Source organism: Echeneis naucrates, chromosome 16 (genome assembly GCF_900963305.1).
Source record: "Echeneis naucrates chromosome 16, fEcheNa1.1, whole genome shotgun sequence".
NCBI lineage: Eukaryota > Metazoa > Chordata > Actinopteri > Carangiformes > Echeneidae > Echeneis > Echeneis naucrates.
Window position 1 is genome coordinate 13879358 of NC_042526.1, and position 19741 is coordinate 13899098.

The 19741-nt window shown below is 38.6% G+C and overlaps 2 protein-coding genes across 2 annotated transcripts; one reads left to right on the plus strand and one right to left on the minus strand.

Moving 5' to 3' along the window:
* Positions 1-411: 411 nt before the first annotated feature.
* hexa (hexosaminidase A (alpha polypeptide)) lies at positions 412-5126 on the minus strand. Its single transcript, XM_029523321.1, has 14 exons — positions 5057-5126; positions 4424-4528; positions 4242-4307; positions 4058-4104; positions 3800-3910; positions 3608-3709; positions 3260-3392; positions 2881-3061; positions 2458-2544; positions 2307-2379; positions 1654-1828; positions 875-965; positions 664-771; positions 412-545 (listed from the first exon to the last, which is right to left on the minus strand). Exons 6-14 carry the CDS (start codon positions 3701-3703, stop codon positions 482-484), a joined length of 1008 nt encoding a protein of 335 aa, XP_029379181.1. The 5' UTR covers positions 3704-3709; positions 3800-3910; positions 4058-4104; positions 4242-4307; positions 4424-4528; positions 5057-5126; the 3' UTR covers positions 412-481.
* A 767-nt stretch (positions 5127-5893) lies between these two features.
* arih1 (ariadne ubiquitin-conjugating enzyme E2 binding protein homolog 1 (Drosophila)) lies at positions 5894-19496 on the plus strand. The gene is made up of 14 exons (XM_029522089.1): positions 5894-6349; positions 11245-11312; positions 11425-11572; positions 13028-13120; positions 13215-13270; positions 14516-14582; positions 14757-14863; positions 15005-15047; positions 15160-15231; positions 15467-15597; positions 15772-15829; positions 16098-16358; positions 16772-16884; positions 16977-19496. The coding sequence occupies exons 1-14, from the start codon at positions 6062-6064 to the stop codon at positions 17059-17061; spliced, it is 1590 nt and encodes a 529-aa protein (XP_029377949.1). The 5' UTR covers positions 5894-6061; the 3' UTR covers positions 17062-19496.
* The last annotated feature ends 245 nt before the right edge of the window (positions 19497-19741 follow it).

Below are 19741 nucleotides of genomic sequence, written 5' to 3' on the forward strand. Positions count from 1 at the left end.
TTAAAAATAGCGATAATTTCCCCACGCTAACATAATTTTATTACATTTCAGTGCAAGCACACCAGCAATGTTAATATTTAAAGTAAACCATGTAACAAAACCTTCAAGTGCAAATCAACATGGCATTGCAAGGCAGCACTTTAGCTTTGAAAAGTTTTTTAACAACATTTCTACTACTTAATATTCAAATTGTAAACTAAAATGACGGTTATTGAAGCAGCGCTTACAAAAAAAGTGAAAAAAAAAAATTAAATAAATAAATAAATAAATATATATATATATATATATATATATATATAGGTATGAGATGTAGTCCCTGAGTCCTTGAGTGGAAACATGCTGAAGCCTGAAGGAACAAAATATTGAAGATTTTACATAGTTTTAAAGGCTCCTCCGATTTTTTTTTCCCCCCAGAATCAGCTAAGAAGTCAACTGTGAACTTAGCTCAAATGCTCATCTTGTTATGTTAGTCCTAACACCTTCAAACACCTTGGAACTCATGTTTGCAATGACCAATGTAGAGAGGCTCTGCCTGGATGCCACGCCTTGAGGAGAAAGGGAGACAAAAATGTCAGTGTGTAATAAAGCAGATATTATGAGAAAACTGATGTCCTGTAGGTGTTCCAGCATTATGTTTGTTAAAGTCTTTGATAGTAAAAGTACCTCACGAGCTTGCAGCGAAAGTCCTGCAGTCGAGGAAATGCCTGGTCGACATTGGAGGTCCGTCTCTCATCACTCCACAGTCTCTCGGCTGCAGCACTTGCCCTTGGCCTGCGATTTTGGATGCAATCAGTAATCATTAGTCAGTTATCATTTCAATCAGCAGTAGGTAATTTGACTTAGGTGGTGATTTCAGGTGATTTTCATGCCATACCAAAGGCGTGGAGTGAGATTGGTGGCGTCAACATATTCTCCCCACATGCAGACCTCGCCCCCTATCACCAGCTTCTTCTGTTTGTCAGTTCCTGTGAGGTGATGATAGCGCCATGGATTTATTTAAGGGCGGTCAGATAATGATTTTACTTCTGAACAAAAATTTCACTTCAAAATAATCACGCCACTTCAAGTCAAACTCAGAGAGACAATATTTAAGTGGGCTTCAGAGGTTTACAGCTTTAGTGATTTTGCAGTGCTCTGCTCTATAGCCGAGAGAGCCTTCCTGATGTGCAGCTCTAGTATATTATTTTATAATATTGTCAAGATGTCTTGATTCTTTTGTGCTTAGGGGGAAGAGTGCGTATGTCAAAACAGAGCTGTAAATCAAGCACGGAGAACATGTACCACAGCAATGACATCTGTGTGGCTGTGTCCCCATTCCGTACTGGACACTTAATTCTGTGTTGTGTATTGTTTGTGATATGTTCACACTGAAATAATGCTTGACCTGAGGAAACTGAGCTGCAGAGAGCCGGGAAAAATACTGTACATCAGCCCTGTACAAAACTGTAGACTAGCCGTATTTCTATTTTTGTAAATTCGGTAAACAATTAGCATGCCATACAGAACTTGAATAGAGAATATGCCTTTAACATCTATACATAAACCAGTCTTCACTGCCACCTACTGGTACAGCTGTGAATGAATATTATTATGATAGGCATTAACCACAGCAGACTACTTCAACAAGCCACAGCATGGGAGTTTATCTCTGACCCTTGAAGGCAAGGGGCCACACAGTGTAGTAGCGTGCCCAATCGTGTGTGGGCCCTGGCTGGTCCAGATACCATGGCGAGGCCAGAATCACCCTGAGTCCTGCTTTGGCCACCTTGCGGACCTCACACAGGTAACAGCCTGCTCGCCATACCTCCACCACTGATAGAGAGCTGCGCTGCAACACAGTGCTATAGACGATTAGACTTAGAATCATTTTTGTGATGTATTAGCTTGATACTATTTATGCACTGTTTCATTTGTATACCAGTGTGGAGATTCAAACTTCTGGTCAGATATTCCAAATGGCTACATCACATAGATGATAGCACATAAGTTAAGTTTAATCTATTAAACGTACGATTAGCCATTTCTTTCCAGTGAATTAACTGTCAATGACAAATTTTGAGACAAAAGATCAGATTTTCCTTTTTAAGCACAAAGAATGCATTCAAATCAAATTAAAGTGTTTATATATATACACACATATATATTTCTAAACATGCAACTATGTAAAAGCTACATAATTTTATGCATAATTGCGTAATTTTTAACAATGCCTGAATTGTTCATGATCCCATATGGACTCTGCAGTTGGACTTATGTAGCTTTGTTTTATATCATAGTGGTGATATTTGTTGGCTATACTTACTTACTCTTTTATGATAGTCAAAAACATCCTGCCACACGATCGATGTCTTCTTGAGAGCTGAAGTGATATTCACAATGCTGGAAATACAGACATTAATGGTGAGTTCAGTGTATTTCTCTGAGCCTTATTTATTGTTGTTCCACTTTACAACCTACCTCTCCATGTAAAACGCTTGTAGTTTTGCAAAGTCTACTCCAAATCCCATCTTCTGCATAAATGTGCGAATGTCAGGGTTGGATCTCCTTCGGAAACATAACTGTAATGATTATTATGCATATTCTTTAAAAGGTTAAAGTTACTTCAAATAAATCAAAGTTTCTTTTATTTTTATGATTATTATTATTGTTGTTGCATTTTAAAGAGAAGACATTCATTTTTCATGTTTCCAATTAACCTTTTTTATGTTTAAACAAGCAAAATATCAGGATACTACTAGAAATACTATAGTGACATTCCTTCTGTTGTCATTCTTTGCCCCTATTGCTACCTATTCAGCAGAAATGTAAACAAATAAGTGAGCAAAAACAGGAAATCCTTGTTAAAATGAAATGTAAATTATCTGCTACATTAGAGCCTACCAGCAGGAAAAGTCAACCTCATCTCCTCCTAAGTGGATGAAAGAATCAGGAAACACTGATGATACTTCCTGAAACAGTCTTGCCATGAACTGGTAGGTGGAGGGTAATGCTGGATTAACAGGACCAAAAGTGCCTGAAGGGATGCCACTTCTGTAGCAGGGAGTCAACAGGTTGGACTGCCCTGTAGAATAAATATTGATCGGTCAAATTTAGTTCAGAATTGACTTTCAATACATTTATTGCATTGCCTGTTGAGTTTAGACACAGCATAGCCTGTCCTTTAGAAAAGAAATTAAACAAATTCAAAATTCAGGATGTTTTGTTGCCATAATTAAAGGAAACATTTGTAAACATGGCGTGTTTTGTCTTTGAGCTGTACCTTTTCCCCAAGAACTGGTGTGGCCGGGCGAATCAAACTCAGGAAGGACTCTGATTCCCCGCAGCCTGGCATATGAGATCACCCTCCTCACATCTGATTGTGTGTAGATGTGAGTCATTGGATGGAAAGCCCCCTGAAATAGAGCCAGATGCCTTTGTTCAGGGAGGATGTCATTTCTCAGCATTTTCCTATCCCTTGACTCCACATACTGTTTAAAACTAGGATAACAGTTTAAGTTAAAAATAAAAAGTGGATTCATATATGTGCAAAGTAAATTAAAGTGAATAAGCAAATAACATTAGGCTAATCATTCTTTCTTTTTAATTAACAGCTTTCTTCATGATTTACCTTACTGGAAAGGTTTGGAAAGGTGCAACTCTGGTAAGGGAATGAAGGGTCATCAACAATGTGCCAATGAAACACATTGAATTTATTGTAAGCCATTGCATCCTACCAAGAAAACATATGGTTAGAAACTGATGACAAGTGTGATCAATCAAACAGAACTCTTAAGATTGAGTTATGTCATGTGGTTACTACCAGAGTTTTTAAAATGGTCTGCACTGGTAAAAAGTGTCGTGAAGTGTCCAACAAAATCCCCCTGAACTGAAACCGAGGGAAGTCCACAATCTCAGTCTTGTTCACAAAATACTAAAACAGAAGCATTCACCAGGAAAACGTATTAAAAACATACATCAAAATTATAAATTTGGCTGTGTAACAAGGACATTTTTTGTATTCAAGAAAAGTTATTACAGAGGCCTTGTGAATTTGAGCAAATAGACAATTCTAACTTACTGAACCAGAGTCATCTTGATACACTAGCTGGCTGAAGGTTTCCAGACCTGTGCTTAAGGATGAGACATTTAGTATAAAGTCATAAATCACTAAAATCTACAAAAGTAACAATAGATGATCAATTGTTAAATGTTTTGTTAACCAGGCTCCAGTGGAACCCCTAACAGAAGCCTGACGTGTTCACCTCTTACAGCACCCCACACAGTTTCTGCATTCAAAACTGCTTTCCTTTCAGAGACACTCAGATTGTCTGAAACACAGATTAGGGCAAGTTAGTGAAAGTGGTGGACCATGCTGGATGGGACAGTTGTCACTGTGACCTTTACTTGGTAGTGTTGTGACTCGGATAAATGTGCAGATACTTACATCTCTCAGAGGATTCCTCATTTGGGTAGTCATCACAGTGATCATGGTCAACACTGATCTCTGCTGTAAATGGTTTATCCTTGCTGAATTCCAAGACATCATTTGCTGTTGGTTTGAGAAATGAATTTATGGTGGCGGTATAATTCATGTTTTGTAGAGATGCATCCACAACCTGCACACCTTCATTTTAACAATGCTGCACAGTGCCATGATTATAAGACGCGATTGTGAAAACATGAACATCAAGCCTCATTGTCATAGAGGGTTTTAGACAAGGTAGGCCCACACTGGCTGAATAATGAACTGCTGCCTCTACAAAGCCCATTGATAGGTTTTGAAAAGCCACCATGACAAACAGGACATTCAAAACAAAACCAAAGTGAGCACTTTTTTTGCTTTACATTTGTGTCCATTCATTATGGAGCCTGAAATTTGTTCAGCATCAAATTATCTAACCTCAATACCCACACTATATTTTAAAAAGCCAGGTTTGCCATACAAGTATCACAAATAATATTGCCTGTAACACCTTAGTGGATACGTTTATTTGCTTCAATGGACACTGGAGGTTTTTTTCCCCCACTCCAACGAGGTGGGAAATCATAAATTTAACGCCACCTAACTATCACCTACCAGATGAATAGTCTGGAAAAACAAGAGAAAAATATCTCTTGAAAGCAGAGTCCAGGACAGAACAGCCCCGCTGAGCGACTGACTGTTTTCCATAACCAAAGTGGAAAGTATGTGGGTTCAGCGGGTATTGCTCCATGGACGAGGTGAAATCCTGTGGTAACGGCCATACTCCCTCCACTGTGTCTGCAGATTGGACGTTAATTAATAATTGCAAAATGAAAATTGGACGGTTGTGGCATCCTGGTCTAAACGCATACATGACTCCTGAGGGTTCAACTGTCCAACTGTGGAGAGCGTGCAGTCACATGACTGAGGCACCAGGAGCGGCTGTTTTTGTTGTTGTTGTTGTCTTTCTTTGTTTTGCATTTAAATTTGGCGATTTGTGCCAGTACATTGCCGGAAACATAAAAAACGCTGTTCAAGTTGAAGTAATGTGATTCTCTCAAAAAAAAAAAATGGGTAGAGAAAATACCCTTACCATCCACTGGGGTACCAAAAAAATGGGCTTGGTCAATAAAATATAACGTTTTATGAGTAAAAACATTTTTATGTAGTAGTTAGACAATGTTTGTGATTGTAGCTCATTTGCCAAAGGTTGGCTTCCATCCCACATTTATCGGGAGTTTTTTCGTGTGTTTTGTTAACTCGCTGTACACTTTCGTTACACATGTCAAAATAAAGCATTTAGTGAGAGTGCTTTTTTTATTATTGTTTTTTTTTACATTTTAAAACATTAAGACTATTCGGTGGAAGGAAAAGTTTTTCATACTAATACATTTTTTTCCTTTTTTATCCTCTGTACAGTCCATCTGACGTAAGACCGTCGTAAGTTGGTGACGCTGTCTCTCTTTGTTGGCTTAGCAGCGGCGACGTTTTGTTGTTATTTTCGCTGCAGCTGAAAAACAGGCTCAGATCATTTTGGGTTCCGTATTGTTCTACAATCGCCGTTTTTACACACTGTAGACCTTTCGGTGTGCTTGTCATAAGTTGATAACCACGCTAGGAATGGACTCAGACGAGGGTTATAACTATGAATACGACGACGAAGAGGAGGAATGTAGCGAGGACAGCGCCGAAGAGGAGCCCGAGGACGACACCCTGGAACTCGGAGAGGTGGAGTTGGTCGATCCCGTGGTGGCCGGTGGGGAGCGAGACGAGTGCGGCGAGACCGGCGGAGGTGGCCACGGTCCCGGCGAGGAGGAGGAGGAGGACTACCGCTTCGAGGTTTTGACTGCCGAGCAGATCCTCCAGCATATGGTGGAGTGTATCAGGGAGGTCAACGAGGTCATCCAGGTAGATATTGTAGTATGTCAGTGATAGGAAAGACCGGGGTCCGGGCTTGGGTGAAGCGTAAACAGGCCGTGGACGTTAGCTTAGCCGTTAGCCCGCTAGGAGTAGTTTACTTGCTGGAAGTTGGCAGTTTAACAAAGTCATTCCATTTGCTCACCACAAACAATATTTTTCAGTTAATCACGACTTCGTGTGCTTGGCGTTTCGATTACACGGACACGATATGGGCAACTTTAAAATTGTACATTAAAAGAACAATCGCTTTACGAATTCTGTTCCAGGAAGTAGCCTAATCCCTATTGAGAAGTTGGCAGTGCCGTTTGCTAAGCTAACATTAGCCTGCAAGTTAGCTAGCTCGCTAACTAGCCAAGTGTAACCGTTAAACGAGCCTATTTGTGGATAAACATAACGTCTCCGTTCTCGAAGCAGATCACAGTCAGATCTCATTGGACGGCGGCTGCAGCGCGTTAACGAAGCTGCTCCAACTTAACGGTGCGACATTTGCAAAATAAGAGCAGCGATAACGCCGCTTTAACGTTGGCACGAAAGGCTTGGTCATCGAGTTGGTTAGCTACTTGTATTCTGTGTTACTGGCCTTTACGGGCAATCTGACTATTTGTCATGATTTCCAAATAAGTTTGGATGCACCACAAACGAAAACGATACAATCTGTCGGCCGTTAAAAGATAGAGAATAGGGGAAAACTCTGGAGCCCTCCAGCTTAACGCTACTTGGGCCTCCATTTCCTTTCCCTTCACTTGGCCACAGAATAAAATGGAAAGTGCTCCTGGGAGACCTGCCACTTTTTGTGTTTGTAAGTATTATTTATCCATGAATTTATCCGTCGATGTGTTTTTAGTGGTCAGTGTTTCGTTTTAACAGCTCCCTGTCCGCCCTTGCTCCTCTCAAAAAACAACAAAACGTAAATGAGTGGAAAAATCCGCAAAGATGATTCTTCCATAAATAGAGTCTCGTATAGATTCTTGTTTTCTGGTTCCTGTAGCAATAACCCTTGAAGTGAGGTTTTTCATGTGGCGTGTGTGATAATGGGATGGTTTATGTCAATTCAACGACCTTTCCCGTAATTTGCTCCTCTTATTGTTCCCTCATGTGCCAAGCGTGCCTTGTTTTGCTTGGTCTCTGAGGACATTTTTAGGATATAGTTACCTGTGCTTTTTTTTTTTTTTTTCCTCGTGTAGACCGTCAAAGAACAAACCTCATACAACCAGAAAAAGGCCAAACCTGCCCTAGTATTGTCCACAAATTCACTGAGACGTGTTAGATTATTTTGTCCAGGCAAAAAGGATATCTTGAATGAGTTTACCTTGCTACAGGTGACCAGCGTCACAAACTTCAGTCTCAAAAACATTATCAGTAATACAAATCTGAAGATTATACCCTTTCTTTGAGGATCATTCACTACAGGAGCTGGCACAGTGGGTTACTGGAGTTTCTGCGAGGAATGCTAATAAATGGGCAAATTGTCAATTGTTCTTTTTGATTGTCTTCTGCTTTAATTGTAAATTCATATTCCCCAACCTCATATTTGTGTTTGTACATGTGACTCATGTTCCTATCTCATAAAAATATTTTAAACCGGTCCTTTAATAATGCATTGGGTAAGTTTTGGAGAAAAAAACTACCTTTGTAGCTGAGTCATTTGCATTCACATTTTACAGTATAGAATAACAGTAGTATAACACAATTTCATGTATTGTTATACATAAAATATAACCAAAACTTTAGAAGTTCGATAGCATTAGTCCTAGAATGCCCCACTCATTTGTCAGGATTCAGTGAAATAAGCATCGTTTGTATGAACAGCTTGAGATAGAAAATTTCTCTATCCAGTATTTTCATACAGAGATTAAGCCAGTTTTTTGGGGAGGGGACCAGGGCGGGGGCTTAAAGAGTGTAACCAGGGCACTAGAATACTCCCCCCCCCCACAGCTGCAAAATTATTGCTCTTTCAAATGCACACTGCATATAAAAAGCACCATGTGTGTTTTAGCCACAAACTTTTGAAAATGATTTGCATCATCATCATCTGGGGAATCTCCTGCACCTGTAATCACAGTGACAGCTGGTACACATCATTGTAGTTACTTCAGAAGCCAAAGAAAGATTTTCAATCACGCATACGTCCTCATACAGCAAACTATTAAAGTTCGTATATTAGACTAATAATAGACCAAAGTTGTGGATCGTAGCCGTCATGAACTGGTCTGCTGATCTTCACTGAGAGATGAGGTGATGTGAAAACACAGCAGAAGAATTGTCCCTACTCTTATCATTGTATGTGTGTATTTAAGAACAGATAAGTGACAGTTCACTGCTAACTATAGCCTGTTCTGATAGTTATTGTACCATACATTTAGTATGGCTGTCTGTAAAACCTTGCCCAGGACCAATTATGGAGGTCCGCCTATTTCTCTGTTTGATATCCCTTGGATGTTCATATGTATGTGTGTAGTAGGCAATGAGGTCACGATAGCTTCATGCACTGTCACTATAGTAACAAGGCCACTTTAAAGGGTTATCATGGCTGATGGAAAAAGAGGTACTTTGGTACCAAAAATTAGTTGAGTAAGTACCATACACTGGAAAACAATATTTATTTTAACTGTATAGCAGTATTACTTGTGGCAAATGGTAAACTGAAGCAGGCTTTCTTTAGCCTCTTTTCCACTGGTCATAAAACCCACTAAGACACACTAACATCTGGCATTTGTCTGCATTTGAAAAGGGAATAATCATTCAGACCCAAGTCAAATGTCTCTGTAGTAGATACTTGGCTTCATTCATTCATTCATCTTCTACTTCTCATCTGTTTCCGGGTCGTGGGGTCCCAGCTCACATTGGGTGAGTGGGCTCACATTCAGACCTATGGGCAATTTAACGTCACCAGTTAACCTAGACATGATTGTCTGGATGTTGAGAGTAAACTGGAGTACGTGGAGGAAACCCACACAAGCAGGGTGAGAACATGCAAACTGGGCACAGAAAGGTGCTGTGGGGCAACAGTATAACCACTACACTGCTGTGCTGTTACTGGCTTCAGTCCGGATTGATGTAATCACAAAACTTGGGAGATCATGCTAATTGCCCATTCTGCAGTAACAACTTCCATAATACATGGGCACAGAACTTTCACCTGTCCAACGTAGTGTTGTTAAATATGAAATACTATGACTTTGCTCTTCTTGGAAATGACAGAGGCAGCTGGAGCCTTGATAGAAGTTTTACAAACATGGAAACACAAATTGAAGTGTCTCATGCAAGCTCCAATACTTTTACAGGAGGATGAGATGCAACAGATTTTATTTTAGTTTGCCACTCACTGTCTGACCATTGTGTATTGTGAGTGATAGTATAGTATACATGACATTGCACTGTGTAGTTTGGGTGTCCTTAATCCAACCGAGGCAAGCTCAACTAAAAGTGGAAAAGTGGGCAATTAGCCTTTAACAGGTTTACCTAACCCTTAAAAACAACCTTTTAATACTACCAATAAAAAAGGGCTGATTAAGTCGTAAGAAAGAACAAATGGTAGATAATAGAAAACCTGAGGTGACTTAAATAGTTATTGAAAACACCAGCTCCTTGCTGTTCATAGTTTAGCATAGAACGCAGCATCTTGTTGCTCCTCAAGCAGCATATTTCTGTCCTAAAAATAATTTATGCCTCGATGCACTGTAGGTAGTTGTGCAGCTCTTGGCCTAGCACCTTATTGAGACACATTATGTTGGGTTGTTTTCTGTTTTTATGCATTTATCATTTGTGTACCAGAAAAGAGAATAGCTTGTACCTTTTGGTGGTGCACTTATGTTGTGGCCAATAACTTCATAACATCATTGTGCATACTCTCTTTTCATTAGTAGCATTGCTCTCATTTGTTACCAACCTGGCTGCTACGAATGTAGCCAATAGAGTAAAGGATAATAGTGAATGCTACTAGGTTGAAAAACATAATTAAAAGATCACATACATCTTTTGTGTGGTTGTTATCAACTACTTTGAGGTAAGGAAGCAGTAATACTAAGCGTAAATAATATGTTAAATTACTAAAATTCATTTAATTGCTTCCACTGAGGAGAAAAAGGCAATGCATATGTGGGTTTTAGACATATAAAAAGCACAGGATCCATTTTGCAAATGGTGCTCACTCAAATCAAAATATGGATAGTGATCTTGGTTACAGAAATGTGTGGGAGATAGAATCGATGGTAAGAATGTATGTGATCTTTTACATTTAAGGGTATTTTTGTGGACAGGGCTTAACTTTGGTTTTGTTGCCCTTTGAAAGAAACTTCAGTTTGATCTTTTTATTTAAGATGCCAGTACAGTTTAAACTGAGTTTGTAGTTCTGCTGGTGAAATGGCAGTTAGTGATGAATTCGCACTACCACTGCAATTTTTGCATGATGTCACATTAAATTTGTTGAAATTGTCCTGCAGCTTCGTTCAGTTTCACTATCACCTGACAAGTCACAGGAAATGGTGCACTCATAGGTTTTTTTTCCCACCATCTAGTTTCCTGGTTTATTGAATAATAATCAGCTGCCATTTTGCATGTGAAGTCTACAGCAATGAACAGATAAGTTTCCTGATGCTAAATACGGATGGACACTAAATGACCATTTAAGTGGGATCTATTTTGGTAATTTAAATTACTTGATTCTGTTTCAGTACACGCCTTTCTGGTGTAATGCCTCAGCCTAATTCATATATTTAAAAACCTAGGTCCTTACAGTTGTAGGATTGTAGAAATACCAACTAAGAAACTTTTCATCTCAGCAGTTACTAGAATTGTATCTTGTTTATGTAAAGAGTGAAAAGTAAAAGTAGTTACTGCAAAATTAAGATTTATTTCTGACCAAACCTTTCTCATTCCTCTAGAATCCTGCAACAATAACACGCATCCTTCTCAGTCACTTCAACTGGGACAAAGAAAAGCTCATGGAAAGGCAAGTGTCTGAGTTCCAGTCATTATATGCTGCCAAGATGACATGAATGTCTTCATGCTTTATTTCTTTTTTGTAACGGTGATCATATTTGTTTTTGTCTCAATTCATCCAGGTATTTTGATGGTAACCTGGACAAGCTTTTTTCTGAGTGTCATGTTATTAACCCGAGTAAAAAGCCACGGATCCGTCCTCCAATCAACACCAGATCATCGGCACAGGACATGCCATGTCAGATCTGCTATCTGAACTTCCCCAACTCTGTGAGTCCCTAGACGATACATTTCGTTTAATGAGCTGATTTTTTTTTTGTTTAAGTCTAAGTTGTGGTTTATGAAAGGATTTAGTTTGTATTGTATGTACTGTAACATGCAAAAGCTATGTGATTACTAATACAGTAGAGTTTTAAGGCATGCGTCATCGTGTGTAAGGTCACATTCATTTTACACACCATTTTAACAACATTGGTCACACTAGAGCAGTGAGAATTGAAAAAAAAAAATGTATGGCTAGGCTGATGGCAAGATGTGATCATGTTTGTTTATGACGCATTCGCCTTTTCATTCATTCCTCTTCCACTGCTTGTCCGCTTCCAGGTCTTCGGCTTTTGCCTAACTCAGAATTTTTCACAAGAGAGAGATCTTTTTCTGTTGTCTGTGTTGTTAGGGGCAGGACAGCTTTGTCTGACATGCAGAGCACAGAGCAACACAAACAGCCTACTTTTAGTGGCAATAGTGGAAAAAAACAACAGGTTCCAACATGTGGCAATCTCTTGCATGAAGCTTTTGGGAACATGTGCAGTCTCTCAGAACATCCAATGAGCGTCCATCACATACAGACAAAGAACTGTATAGCTTTTGACCACTTGGCACAGAGTTCATCTGCTGTTGCACTGTTTATAAAAGTTTGTTCAATCCAATGCTCTTATAGTTTTGTTCTTAGGATATATATTGGCATGCATTTTGAGATGATATGAGAAAATAAGGTAATGCAAATCTGTTCTTAGTAATCAACAAGTTCCGATCCATTTGGGGCTGAAAAAGAAGATGACAGTGTCCAAAAGTTAGGAAAAAAGTTAATACCATCATAATCCAGCCCTTTACACCAAGAGCCACTCAGTGCCACATGTTTCACTTTTTTTTTTCCCCCAACAAAACATGATTCATAATTAAAATCAAGATGTAGAATTATGCATTTCTTAAAGAGCAAGATGCCAATTTTGTATGGTAAAGTGCAGTACAGTATAGACCCTGATTTTCTTTGAAACTTTTTTTTTTTTTTTTTTTTTTACGCTGACTTTTTTAATCATTGAACTCAGTTTAACTGCTGTATTTCCGGCTTAACGGTGCAGTGCTGGGCAGGTGACAGTAGTGTAGTGTCTGCTTAGAAAGCGGTGGTAATTAGGTTTTCATGTCTACATTGGAGTAGACAACTTATGCATATTTATCTTAATTAAAGGCCCACTTTATCATAGAAACAGAACTGTACACTTCACATTTCATTTTCTCAACAAATACTCGTTCAATATGCAGTACCTAGACTATTTTAAGCAACAATATTTGGGTGCTGAAGTTTTTAGCACTCAAAATGATCAATTATTTATTTATTCAGTAATAATAAATGTCATTGTTTAAATTTGTTTGTTCAAAATCCAGAGCCTTTCACTCGCATGGTGTCGTATATTCTTTGAAGTCAAATCGTATGTTTCTCCTCTACAGTATTTTACGGGCCTGGAGTGTGGACACAAGTTCTGCATGCAGTGCTGGGGAGACTACCTGACCACCAAAATTATAGAAGAAGGAATGGGACAGGTACCCATTAAGATTAACTATCCTGTATTATCTGTTTAGTCTTTTAAATAACAGTGTTACTCATAATTTTCTACCCACTGTGTTGCCTTCTCAGACCATTTCCTGTCCTGCTCATAGTTGTGACATTTTGGTTGATGACAACACAGTCATGTGAGTATCTGTGCTTATGTTTGCTCTAATGTCTTGTTGCATATTGACTAGCAATGATCAGCATTCTAGTAATGAGAGGAGAACAAACTAAAGATAATGAAATGATCACTGTACGGAGACACTGTTCAACTCCATGGTCTTCAAAATTAGAGATGCACTGATCCACTTTTATTCAGTTCAATCCGATTTGGATACATTTTAATAGGGTATGACTAACCAACCCTGCAAGAGCATTTTTTATCTTGAATTTTACTATTGTCCTTATTATGGTTGTTGTTGCTTATATTACCTGCAAGTTCTGTACTACCTGTGCTGTAGTAAACCATATAGCACTTTTTATTAAAAGAGCCAAAAATATACGAAAATGCATCCAGTGCATGAAATATAAATGAATTTCAAAGCAATTTATTCGAAATGTAACTGTAGTGGGCTTTGCATATAAAAAGGTGTAGGATTACAAACCCCAATGGGAACTCCTTTAATGTTTTGAATAGCTTGAACACATGACGTGCACAGAAATGAATGATCAAATATTGGATAAGTAGAAATCTAAATATAAGTAATAGCGGCATTTCAGTATTACGTCCTCCCTCAGTTGCCAACTAATGGTGCAGGGTGCCGCCTGTACGTCTAACTCCTGTAATTCGGAAAGAAAAGAAAAAAACAAAAACACGTGGGGGACTATTGCATTTATTGGTAGAACTGATTGATTAATGGCTAACTCATAATCAAATCTCACTTTTAACATAGACTATTGGGTATGTGTGTGTTGTTTAAGAGTTAAATCTGTAAATCAGTTATTGAGACTTTAGTCATACTCCAGTACTCAGTACAAAGAAATATACCTCCATATTGGAACCATGGACACTAATCTCTTGTACCAGCTTTTAAGCAGTCAGTAATTGTCTTAACCTACATTCTGATCTCACCAGCTAACAAAAGACCTAACAGTGTATTCACTGTTCAGTATAGGTAGTGACATGTACAGTACAGAAACAAGTTTCCCATGTCAGTGTTGATTCTGCCTTTGTTTGTAACATGCAGTAAATCTTAATTTTGCAATAATACAAAATCAGTTGTTGAGTAAATACATTTTCTGACTATAATGCTTAGGAAAAAGGTTTGCTTGACAGTTATTTGTTATTGTATTTATATTGTATGCATCAAGCACGAAAGGAAGGAATCTTTTACCAGTCATCCTTCTAATGTGAAGAAGATTAATAAATTATTACATCTCTCCTATAGGCGCCTCATAACAGATTCAAAAGTGAAGTTGAAGTACCAGCATTTAATTACTAATAGTTTTGTAGAGGTAAGATTTGAGTTTTCTTTTCTCCTTAACAGTATATTGATGTGGGCTGAAAAATCCATATTTATTATTTATTTATTGTACTGAGTTTTAAGGTTATCTATATGTATTGCTTGGAAAAAATAGACCTTCAAGGGGTGTCCATCAGTTCACTCTCTGTCTCTTTCCTGCTCTAAGTGCAATCGACTGTTAAAGTGGTGCCCAGCACCAGACTGCCATCACGTTGTGAAAGTCCAGTACCCAGATGCCAAGCCAGTGAGGTGCAAGTGTGGCCGTCAGTTCTGGTAAGAGAGTTTTCAAAAATTATGAAAAGACTATTGTGAACTGACAGTGACGGTACTTAAATATTGACTTTGGGTTTAACAAGAATTATTTACATTAACAAAATTTTACCTATTCTTACCTATTACCTATTATTGCTGCAGCTTCAACTGTGGGGAGAATTGGCATGATCCTGTCAAGTGTAAGGTAAGCTATCAAGGAATGTTTCAACACATTATTATTCTTTTTTTGCTTATCCTGACTGAATTTTTTAGACTTGGATTTATCAGTATTTTTTTCTTGGTTATTGTTTTTGCAGTGGTTGAGAAAATGGATTAAGAAATGCGATGATGACAGTGAAACCTCCAACTGGATTGCAGCAAATACAAAGGTATGAAATTGGCATCGTAGAAAATAGTCTGCTAGTGAAGGCCACTTTTCTGGTCAATGTGACAGACTTTTTGAAAAGCTGAATATTTTAATGAGTGCAGTTATTTTTTTGTTTCAATAATGTTCCCTGCCCTAAGCTTTGATCTTTGGTATTGCTTTATTCACAACCCTGGACTTCATCTTTGGTTTTACTGCTATTAAATATAGATAAATTTATGAATCCTTTCCGCTCATAGGAGTGTCCAAAATGCCATGTGACCATTGAGAAAGATGGTGGCTGCAATCACATGGTTTGTCGGAACCAGAACTGCAAAGCTGAGTTCTGCTGGGTCTGCCTTGGTCCATGGGAGCCCCACGGCTCAGCCTGGTAACATTGATAATGGCATATTCATTTCAATTAATCACCAGAACCTTTTAAATATTTGAATAATACATCACTGTTATATCAGGTGATATGTAATAGTCAGGAAAGTATGAAAACATCAAATATTAAATTGTAACCATATGTGTATGTGTATTGTTAATGATCATACCATTTCAGGTACAACTGCAATCGCTACAATGAAGATGATGCCAAGGCAGCCAGAGATGCCCAAGAGGTAGAAGGCAATAATTTTAACATCGAAATTTACTCTGCCAGATATCACAATGTCTAGCCTAGATACTTTGTAATAGTCCATTACATCTTTGATAAACTGTGATTTATAGGGTACTAAGCGTAGCGCCTTGGCTGAAATGCCTCTGTAATACCATTAAGATATTTCATTATATGTTGCTGATTATGTACTGCCCATTGACTTTGAGTTAAAGAGTTATGCTTTGGTCAAGCACTCTTGAATGAAAGCCAGTACCATCCTGTGTGTGCAGCGCTCCAGGGCAGCCTTGCAGAGGTACCTATTCTACTGCAACCGCTACATGAACCACATGCAGAGCCTGCGCTTTGAGCACAAGCTCTATGCTCAGGTCAAGCAGAAGATGGAAGAGATGCAGCAGCACAATATGTCCTGGATTGAGGTGCAGTTTCTGAAGAAGGCTGTGGATGTACTGTGCCAGTGCCGCTCCACGCTCATGTTCACTTACGTCTTTGCCTTCTACCTCAAGAAGAACAACCAGTCCATTATTTTTGAGGTAAGTTAAAAGGAAAATTCTTATTTTAAGTGGTATGAATGTGAGCAGATGCTGTATGATGCATGTAATTGACTAGAGATATAGAAATAAAAAAAACAAACAAAAAAAAACCAATCAATCTTAAAAGTTCAGTTTAGTTCAGTTTTGCTGATAATGTTGAAGCAGACCAAGAGGATACACCACTTTCTCTAAAGGATTGCTATACCATGCTTTAGCTGTGTTTATATTTGCATAAGACTCAATCTCATTTACTTGCTAGCTATCTCGAATGTCACAGTGTGACTTAATCCCCACACTTTTTCTCTGAACTCATAATGCTGACAGTTTATTTATTTATTTTTTCCCTAATTCATTAATTAATTTATTTTTTGCTGTGACCATATTGTTGTTTTTCAATTATTTTTGTTCACCAGAACAACCAGGCAGACCTGGAAAATGCCACTGAGGTGCTGTCTGGCTACCTAGAGCGGGACATCTCCCAGGATTCCTTGCAGGATATCAAGCAGAAAGTACAAGATAAGTACAGGTCAGTGAAGGAAGGAAATCTTAATTACAGCCTTCCACTCTGACGTATGCCTTTGTTGTTCTGTAAATAAATAAACTTTCTTGTGTTGGTAGATACTGTGAGAGCAGGCGAAGAGTGCTTCTACAGCACGTGCATGAAGGCTATGAGAAGGACCTGTGGGAGTACATCGAGGATTGAGGACACGTCCCAATGCAACGGACTCTTGAGTATCTTGACAAACTAGAGCGCTGATGCAATTTAACAGGGCAGCACGGGCCTTCTGCCGCCTCTCCTTTGGCAAACCACCCACTTTTGCATCATTTTCCAGGATTTGTTTAACAAAATCTTAAAAAGTAAATTATATTTAAATAAAAGGTAGAGTAATAAAAAGAAAGTGTACTACAGTATTGTTAGCAACAGAGTGGAGTCTTGGGAAAGCAGAAAGATCCATCTAAAACAAATACATCCTTTTGGCTTGTATTGTAACACCTCCCCTGAACTATCTTATTTTCCAGTTTTTTGCTTGCGAATCTTTTCTGTTTTGATTTTGATTTTTGTTTTCCCATTAGTGTGAAAATGTTTTCAACACAGCTTTAATTGTCCTGGCCATGTCTGCAATATGTGGTGAGATCCTTGTCTGGGTGACTGAATGTTGATAGGCTGATTGCAAAGGGGCAAAGACATTTCGGGGGGAGGGGGGAGGGGCGGGATATCAAAAGAACAAAATAGCAAGTCTGTATTTTTCAATTTGTAAATAGTCCATATGCATGGAAGTTAAGTAAGAGCAAGAGTGGCACGTGTTTGCATAATTTTGAAATTTTGAAATATTTATTCTTTACCAATATTGAAAAGGTGTACTTTTGCCATGTAAGTTGAGTCTGTTTACTCCCTCCAGTGTGTGGGGGGGTGTGGAGGTCTTTGGCAATAAGGCATTCGCCCTATCATCCTCAGTCTCTTCAGAGCAGCGCACAAATTACACCTTATTAGTAAATTTAAATGGGGACTGATAGAATTTCTTAGTTGCTAAGTGATCAGTTAAAACACTCAGTGAAAGTGCAACTGAGTTAGAAAACCAAGACCAGAAAAAAGTTTCACAGTTCAAAGGAAAGGTTAAACGCACAGGCCCTGTGTCCCTCTATTCTAACCTTTTGCTGCACCCTCTTAGTTGTTTTTAGAGGTGTTTAACATTGAAGAACATTACTAATAATTTGCAAGAGCCAAACTGAGTGACATTCACTCTTTTTTTTTTCTTTTTTTTTTTCTTCCCCCTTCTTTTTTCCTCCCTCTTTCCCGACATGGCTAGAGGTCGCCCTCTTAAAGCTCAGCTTGCACCTTGGGGATGGAATGAGGGTAATAGAATGTACTGACAGCACAGCTTTGTAGTGCTGCTAATTGGACTGGATCACTGTCAAACAGGGTCAGGCATTTGCATCACTCTTGCAGGGAATACTTGGATGGCATGGGGCTGATAGTGGCCACGCCTCGATGAAGAGATCTCTTGCCTTGCAGTAAGGCTGAACATTGCTTTAAACTGAGCTACACAGATGGACTTGCGTGATCCTTGGGCAGATGAGGAATATAGGGCAAACTTCTAAAGGTTGTAGGACTGTTTTATAACGCTGTTATGCTTTTGCATTAAAGACTGTATTTTTTCGCACATGGGTTGAGGATACGACATTGAAATGTCAGTGCCCCTCCAGGTTTTTCATTGTTCTGTGTGGTGGTTGCTCTGGTTGTCAAGCCCTCTCCTTGTAAATTCTCGTTCGTGTCTCTGCAGTATGGCAGTCTTCACAGGATTGACTGGAGGGGACACGAATATACAGGCACTGATTCAAGTCAGAAGATGACACCAAAGTGTCAGCCATCATTAAAACACATCCTTTGCCCCAGTTTCAGATCTTTGGGGAATTCTCTCCCAAATGCTTCTTATGTGTTCAAACTTATTATTTTATCCTAGCAAATTATAAACTGTATTGTTTATTTGAATAAATGTCATGAGAAATCTCATTTTTGGGAGTACTGTGTGAGTCATTAGAATAGGTTTGGTCTCAATCATCAATTAACCAGTCATCCATTTCTGCACTATGTATTTTGCAATGTAGTGTACTACAGACCTTGGCTGAGCTGTGTCTTCCAGAATAGTTGGGAAATAATTTGGTACCTCTCATTAACTCATTTTGATTTTAGGCAAAATTGTTAGCTTTTTGCACCACTTTTACTTTTGCAGTTTGTACAATTATAGTGGTTGTTTGTATGATGTCACTTTTTGAGTTTATTGTTTCAAGTCACAAACCAATGATGGCACAAGTTGAATGGATAGTAACAAAAGATGGGCTATTTTCGCTTCGCTGTCTGCAGGAAACACCAGCTATAGCTGTGATCATTAGGCTAACATGCCCTCCAGGGCTCACTGTTTTCATTGTGTCTGCTAATAGTTCTTAAACATTTCATAACATTTGAAGTAACAGAAGCAGCTACTTGCATTAAACTGAGACATCCAAAAACTTTTAATACTTTTCTACATATCTTTTCTTTATGCTATCAAAGGTGTTTTATTTCTTATTAGTGTAAAAATGTGGGAGAAATTAGTTGTCTGTTTTGGAGAAAATATTAAAGTGCAAAATGTGCAAACATCGTTCTGTTATGGGTGGTTGTTTGATAGTGGACACATCCTCTTTCTTGTGGCAGCAGATGTTTCAACTAAAGAGAAAAAAAAAAGTGAGCAGTGATAGTTTAAACCGTGTGCCACAGTGGATCATGCAACTAAATAAAAGGAAATTTGCAACAAACATTTTAGCCACTGGATGGGGACAAAGACTGCCATTCTATTGTAAAGTTTCATATTTTATATGCAGTTGTATTACGTGTTCATAGTCTG

What these genes read in the sequence shown, in the direction of transcription:
- hexa (XM_029523321.1), bottom strand. Translation starts at nt 3,703, where the DNA reads ATGGCTTACAATAAATTCAATGTGTTTCATTGGCACATTGTTGATGAC. An exon ending in AATCTCACTCCACGCCTTTG is followed by an intron (nt 772 to 874) that starts GTATGGCATGAA and finishes CCAAAATCGCAG; the next exon opens with GCCAAGGGCAAGTGCTGCAG. An exon ending in TTTCGCTGCAAGCTCGTGAG is followed by an intron (nt 546 to 663) that starts GTACTTTTACTA and finishes TTTCTCCTCAAG; the next exon opens with GCGTGGCATCCAGGCAGAGC.
- arih1 (XM_029522089.1), top strand. Translation starts at nt 6,062, where the DNA reads ATGGACTCAGACGAGGGTTATAACTATGAATACGACGACGAAGAGGAG. An exon ending in AGGTCAACGAGGTCATCCAG is followed by an intron (nt 6,350 to 11,244) that starts GTAGATATTGTA and finishes TCATTCCTCTAG; the next exon opens with AATCCTGCAACAATAACACG. An exon ending in TTACTAATAGTTTTGTAGAG is followed by an intron (nt 14,583 to 14,756) that starts GTAAGATTTGAG and finishes TCCTGCTCTAAG; the next exon opens with TGCAATCGACTGTTAAAGTG.